This window comes from Ammodytes marinus (genome assembly GCF_949987685.1).
Source record: "Ammodytes marinus genome assembly, chromosome: 9".
NCBI classification, from domain to species: Eukaryota; Metazoa; Chordata; class Actinopteri; order Uranoscopiformes; family Ammodytidae; genus Ammodytes; species Ammodytes marinus.
Window position 1 is genome coordinate 32,729,975 of NC_137213.1, and position 7,500 is coordinate 32,737,474.

General features: G+C 38.5%; 2 protein-coding genes across 2 annotated transcripts in view; both read right to left on the bottom strand.

Annotated features, from left to right (window-relative positions):
- The window catches only part of lamc2 (laminin, gamma 2), a 34,678-nt gene extending 33,499 nt beyond the window's left edge, over positions 1–1,179 (bottom strand). The window contains exon 1 of the mRNA XM_080033572.1: positions 989–1,179. Coding sequence (XP_079889698.1) covers positions 989–1,079 — 91 coding nt within the window. The 5' untranslated portion in view covers positions 1,080–1,179. The remainder of the gene's footprint in view (positions 1–988) is intronic.
- A 4,147-nt stretch (positions 1,180–5,326) lies between these two features.
- lamc1 (laminin, gamma 1) overlaps positions 5,327–7,500 on the bottom strand; it is a 104,720-nt gene continuing 102,546 nt past the window's right edge. Inside the window, exon 30 of the mRNA XM_080033567.1 lies at positions 5,327–7,500. This exon is cut by the window's right edge and continues 2,588 nt beyond it. The gene's annotated coding sequence lies outside the window, so the exon portion shown is untranslated.

Consider the following 7,500-nt stretch of genomic DNA (forward strand, 5'->3'; position numbering starts at 1 on the left):
CAGGTGTTTATTTGACTAAACCTTGTCTGTTTGCGTCTGTATATTTCTCCTATACAACCATCTTTAACGGACATTATCTCAACATTAGTTTTTTTCAATACTCCAAAAAAGCAAAAATCTCAACTTCTAAAGCACTTACATCAACTAAAACTTTCCAAAATCATTCTCAGCACTATTCTGAAGGTTATTTCAGAAGGATTTGTTCATATGTTGTTCACTGTCTGATTTATGAGACATTTTCTTCTTCAAAACATGATGAAAATGCATTTTTAAAACCTGTACATTGTATTTTTTGATTTATACAATGAAAACAAGTCTGTATCCAAAATCTGTTCTGTAAACACTTTGGACTCTTATATGTTTTAACTCTTCAAGTTTTCATCCAACATCTAGATTCTTGTTTTTAAAGATATACAAATGTTACACAGTGTCCCTTTAAACGTTGCCAAATTTATTTACAAAAAATATATAATAATAAAAGTTGAACTTGACATTTTTACATTTTATTTCGCTCCTTTTAATATTTTTTCTTTTTCTTTTCTTTTTTTTAAACAATTTTTCTTTTCACTTTACTTCAAAGATGGTTGTACAGGAGAAATATACAGACGCAAACAGACAAGGTTTAGTCAAATAAACACCTGAATGTACATGTTGGACCTTTTGATTTATACTAGTATGAAAGAAGACATGTTATGGAAGATAAATAGACAGAAAAAAAAATCACCACTGCTTAAAAACATTTAACTTTTCGCCTTTAGTGTCTTACATAAACAATTTAAAGTTGTAAATCAATCAATCAATAAATAAATCAATATTTTTACTGGTAAGACACTTCCACTTCACTTTCCCTCATTTCCAGTGACGACGAGCGAACACAATAAACACAACCACAACGTTAACATATCACGAGCAGAGAAAACCGATATAAAATAGGATCAAGATTAATATATAATAAAAGTTGAAAATAATCGTGTATTCAGGTACTCACTGTAGACTTTTCTTCTTTGATTGTAGGTCGCGTGGACGGCCGTAACAGCGGCCAAAACCGCGCAGATAGAAATCCAGTTTGTTCCTTTCATAGTTTAACAAAATACAGAAACGTTTCAGAGTAGAACAACTAATGGCAGCGTCTGAGAAACCTCGCCTTTTATTACCTCCACTCTCTCTCTGTACCGACACAGGTCTATACACGCTGCATACTGCGCACCGCTTACCATTACTCACTCTGACACACACACACACACACCTCGCACAGTCAGAGGATATGACTCTGTGTGTGTGTGTGTGTGTGTGTGTGTGTGTGTGTGTGTGTGTGTCTCAGTGTGTGTGTGTGTGTATTTTTTTTAGACCTTAGAAGTGAGGACATTTTCTCCGGTTCTCACTTTGGGACAGGCCTTTAAAGGGCTGTTTGAGGGTTAACACTAGGTTTTAAGGACAGGCCTTTAAAGGGCTGTTTGAGGGTTAACACTAGGTTTTAAGGACAGGCCTTTAAAGGGCTGTTTGAGGGTTAACACTAGGTTTTAAGGACAGGCCTTTAAAGGGCTGTTTGAGGGTTAGCACTAGGTTTTAAGGTTCAGGTATGAATTGGGTTTATGTTAGGGTTAGTGTAAGGGTTGGGGTTAGGCATTTAGTTTGGATGGTCAGGGTTAGGGTAAGGGGCTAGGGAATGCATTATGTCGATGAATGTCCTCACAAAGATAGCTGTACAAACGTGTGTGTGTGTGTGTGTGTGTGTGTGTGTGTGTGTGTGTGTGTGTGTGTGTGTGTGTGTGTGTTAGACAGTTGGGCGTTGTTCTCGACCATATTTACATATTTTTTTGACACAAAAAGACGTTTCACAAGATCTGAAAATATCAAGTGAAGTGAATACTCTCTCTGTTTGCAACACATGGAAAGTTTTACATGTTCTGTGTCTGATTTCAATAGTTCAGATTGTGTGTGTGTGTGTGTGTGTGTGTGTGTGTGTGTGTGTGTGTGTGTGTGTGTGTGTGTGTGTGTGTGTGTGTGTGTGTGTGTGTGTGTGTGTGTGTGTGTGTGTGTGTGTGAAGATTAGGTTTTTTTATTAACACGTCTGCATTGTTTTCATCTTATCGTATCGTGGGGCATTTAGATTTTTATAACATTACATTTTTCATGGTAGGATTTTATGATTTTATTGGACTCCTGAACAGTTTTGGGCAATAAATAAATTCCCTGACACACAACTCAGACAATATATAAATATACTTTTTTTCTGAGTGACATTTGTATAAAAAAAATTAAAATTAAAATTAAAATAACAAAAGGGGGATATTTTTTGAAACATTTTAAAGTTATCCCACTCAAAGCTGCGTTTAAGTTAAGAGACCTTTAGTACATTTTGCGTATTTTACGGATTGCGGTAGAGAGCGGTGAAGCGGTGAGGCGTAAAGCTTCAGTGTGTAACTTTTTCATATGAATAACAATCAGTTACAGGTCTGTGTCAGGGCTATTTTTTTTTTTTTTGAGATCACAAGTTAAAAGTCAATGATTCTGGAGAACGCTTGCTGTCAATTTCTTTTATTTTGTTTGTCTAAATCAGTGAATATCTCCTCATGATTTACCTGTCTGTACTGTGTGTTCTAGAAAAATAATCCAGTGTTAATACACAGCCTAGGCTCTGTAAATGGGCATGTTGCTGGCTACGGTGGGCCCACTTTGTTTACATGCCCGATGCACTGATTTTGGGTTGAGGAGAACATAAAAGATACAAAGAATTATTCAGCACAGCAGCGACTAAAGGGGGAAAATCCCACCCTGATTACATACAATTCATAATAAAGGTGTGTGTGTGTGTGTGTGTTCCTGTGTGTGTGTGTGTGTGTGTGTGTGTGTGTGTGTGTGTGAGTAAGTGTGAGTGTGCGTCTGAGGTGCAGGGTGTGTCAGGCTGCTCATAACTGAAGCCTCAGGACACAGTTTACATGGAAAAAGAACAGGAAGAAAAACACACCTGTAGGCACTGATTTCACACACACACACACACACACACACACACACACACACACACACACACACACACACGCCCTGCATATACCTTTCACACAAACACACTTCCTCTCTCACACACACTGCATATACCTGGTTACACACACCCACAGACACTCACACTTGCAAACACTCTCACACACACACACACACTTACTAAAACACACTCTCTCTCACACACACACACACAGTTACACGCAGACATACACACACACACAGTTACATGCAGACACACACACACACACACACAAACACACACACACACACACACACACACACACACACACAGAGCCACGCCTGTCTTTTTCCAGTTGCCGTGTCAACACCACACCCTGAACACACACACCTTATCAACACCGCACTGCATTTCTCAACTCACAGACACTGTCTTTGAACCAGTGTACCACACACACACACACACACACACACACACACACACATGCACACACACACACACACACAGAGTCTTTGAACACGTGTATAGATATAATCAACCGTTTAGGGTTACGGTTAGTCTGGAAAAATATAGTTTTAAAGATGGAGTCAGGGGCCTTCACCTCTCTACTTGCTCGTAGGGCTATCTTACTCAAATGGAAAGACCCTGCTCCTCCTTCCCACTCACATTGGATTAGAGACATTATGTCATGTATGAATCTGGAGAAAATTCGTTGCACTACCCAGGGATCTGAGACTAAATTTAATAAAATATGGCGCCCCTTCCTAGACTATTTTGAGAAACTGACCACAATAGTTGAAGAGTAGCTACCCCTCCCCTCTTTTATTTGATTCAATTTTATTTCTTTGTGTTTTTGTTTCATATTGGTTGTTTGTTTTTGTTTCTTGAAGTGTGTGTTTCTGTTTCTGTTTCGTTTCTGCTATTTTTGACGTTGTGTATTGTTTTGTGTACTGATTTCTTAATGCAGGATTGTTTGTGATTGGGTGTGAGGGTGGGATATGGGTGGGGTATGTTCGGGGGGGAAAAAAAGGGGAAAAAATGTACAATCCATTGTACTGCAGTTGCTTTGCTACTCTGCGATTTAATAAAAAAAACCTTGGAAAGAAAGGTGCAGTCAGTGATTCTGGAGAACGCTTGTTGTTAAAATCAGTGAATATCTCCTCATGATCCACTACCAGTCTGTACTGTGTGTGAGCTGAAAAAAAGTATTAATATATATATAATACAGCCTTTTCTGTTTGGTAAGTTGAGACAAGGCAGGCGAAAACATTGGTTGCGTTCCGAATCGCATACTTTCTACTATATAGTTTGGTAGAAAAAAGATTTAGGATGTCCTGATTCTTGTGGCCAGATTTAGGATGGTTAGAAGTACCCGGATGTCCTACTTCCTCCGGCCAAGATTGTTAGTGTTGAAAACTGCATCCTATTTGGGGCGATTCTGAACCACAATCCAGTGCGCACGTGAAGTGACGTCACATCGACGAAGCCTCCATATGATAACAAACGGGGATGCGACGGATATAAAAGCAAGAGGCAAGATCAAGGCGCAATGTTATGATGAAATAAGAGAGTAAAGTATGTCCCAATAGTATGCCTACTGCATCCTAACTAGATTCATTTCATTGTCGGATGTAGTATGTAGAATAGAAAAAAAGAAAGAGTATGCGATTCGGAACGCAACCATACTTTACTCTCTTATTTCATCATAACATTGCGCCTTGATCTTGCCTCTTGCTTTTATATCCGTCGCATCCCCGTTTGTTTTCATACGGAGGCTTCGTCGATGTGACGTCACTTCACGTGCGCACCGGTTTGTGGGTCAGAATCGCCCAAATAGGATGCAGTTTTCAACACTAACAATCTTGGCCGCATGAAGTAGGACATCCGGGTACTTCTAACCATCCTAAATCTGGCCACAAGAATCGGGACATCCTAAATCTTTTTTCTACATACTATATAGTAGAAAGTATGAGATTCGGAACGCAACCTTCGTTCTTCAAGCACTGGACATTGTAGAGATGTCTGTCTATTTATCAAAATGTCAAAATGAAATACATATCTTAACTCTTCAAGGCTTTATCCAACATCTATATGTTGTGCTTTTTAAAGAGTTGCACATTTACACACTTCCAGATATGCAAAATGTGTTCAAAAATGTACGAAAAAGTTGTAATACGAAAAATAACAGTTTTAATGTCAGTGATCAACTGGTAAAATATAATATATAATATCAGTTAAAAATTATATTCTATTCACCTGCAGTGGCTTGTATTTTAAACACACACACACACAGACACAGACAGACAGACACACAGACAGACAGACAGACAGACAGACACACACACACAAAAGCTTCCTGTAGTAATTATTTTATTATTGAAATGTTACGTTTTGGATTGACAGGCACATGTGAACACACAGGGTCACTCAGGTCCATGTGACAGATTAACAAGAACAATAATTATAATAAAATAAAATAAAATAAAATAAAATAAAATGAAAATTAAATTCACAAAATTACAGAATGCAGCGGCGGTTAGCTAGCTACGCGGCGCAGCACACACACATCACCGTGGTTACAATACAAAGAATTTTTTAAACATTATTATAACTTAAAATACTGTTTATACATCATGTCTGCGTGTGCTGCGCGAATAGCAAAGACCGCCCACCGCCTGGAGGGAGAAAAACTAATACAAATAAACAGGTTGAAAAAAAAAAAAAAAAGTTTTATTGTTTTGTTTTAGTTAGCCTGGCAAGTTTACGTTGTCTGTTAGTGGAAGGCAGCCCCTGATTGGTTCATGGAGTCGTCAATCTATAGCCTCCAGTCAGACCGGACCCTCCCCACTGTCTGTCTGTTAGTGGAAGGCAGCCCCTGATTGGTTCATGGAGTCATCAATCTATAGCCTCCAGTCAGACCGGACCCTCCCCACTGTCTGTCTGTTAGTGGAAGGCAGCCCCTGATTGGTTCATGTAGTCGTCAATCTAGCCTCCAGTCAGACCGGACCCTCCCCACTTTCTGTCTGTTAGTGGAAGGCAGCCCCTGATTGGTTCATGTAGTCGTCAATCTAGCCTCCAGTCAGACCGGACCCTCCCCACTGTCTGTCTGTTAGTGGAAGGCAGCCCCTGATTGGTTCATGGAGTCGGTGACGTCAACATGGAATCGATGAATGTAGCTCATGAGATATGGCTGGTCTCACGAGGGTAGATTGATGACTACATGAATTAATTAATTCTAGCGCCCCCCTTTGGACAAAAGCGGTAGTGTTTTTACTACGCCAGCTGTTGTTCCTGGGTGAGCGTATACCCATGACAAAGGCATTAAGAAAAACTATATAAAAACAGCATTCTTTGCACTGATGGTCTCGTTTTGCTGTTAGATGTCAATTATGATCATAAGAGGAAAAATTAGACTGTTTCAGAAATATTTAAAAGTTCCTCGTAGCACCTTTAGGAGTTCTGCACTTCAGTTATTGGGACCTGGTGTTCTGAAAATACCCTGATTCAGTACCGACATGAGTCGACTGCGTACAGAATCGTAGGAAATATTTGTGAAATAAAATTAAAAATATTGTAGCCCCTTAATTTTTTCTATTTTTTTTGCGGGGACACTGTGTGATTCCAACCAGATTTTTTTCATATTAAGGCACTAACAAATAAACACAAATTTTAACCGTTAACCGACTGCATTTTGCACCATAGTCTCTGAAAGTGAAAAAAAAATGCGCATCTTGATTGGGTGAAAGGGTCAGAAAAAACGAAAACAAAAAATATTCAGTTAAGTTGAATTATATCGTGTGAAAAGAAATAAAATAAAATAATAAAAAAAAACACGTATTGGCATCGCTTTCTTTGAGCCGTGTGTACAAGCAAGCGTATCGTATTAATAATATACCACAGACAGTGTCATATATATCTTTATATATTTAAACCTGGAGGCTTCAGTTGATTTGATTGTTTTTATAGAACGTATTCGCGGCTGTGTTTGTTTATTTCACGTTGGACTTAGAATCTTAGAATCAAACCCAAGTCCTGAAAGTGATTTTTTTTTCTTTTTTTTTTGTTTAAGCATATATTTACACAAACGATAATAGCACATTCCTCACTCTATGTCATAGTAATAAAAAACATAATTCACACAAAAAATATAACATTTTGAAATAATTATTATTAGCACCAGTGTATCAGATAAAAATCTCGCTACGCAAAATGTACAAAGTTGCATAGTGTTGAGTTGAGCCTGGATAGAGAAGAAGGTGTTATTGTGTGTGTGTGTGTGTGTGTGTGTGTGTGTGTGTGTGTGTGTGTGTACGGTAAAAAAAAATTGGGTTTACAAAAATCAAAATTCACCAGTTACGAGAAGCGACTTCTAGGCGAATTATTCAAATATAAAACTAGTGTGTGTGTGTGTGTGTGTGTGTGTGTGTGTGTGTGTGTTTGTGTGTTTCTATCGCATCAGTAAAATGAAAACATGAAATGGAGTCTGACCTTGGAGTTGCTTCACATACACGGCCTCAGAAAAACACCTTAAAGTCCAGAGT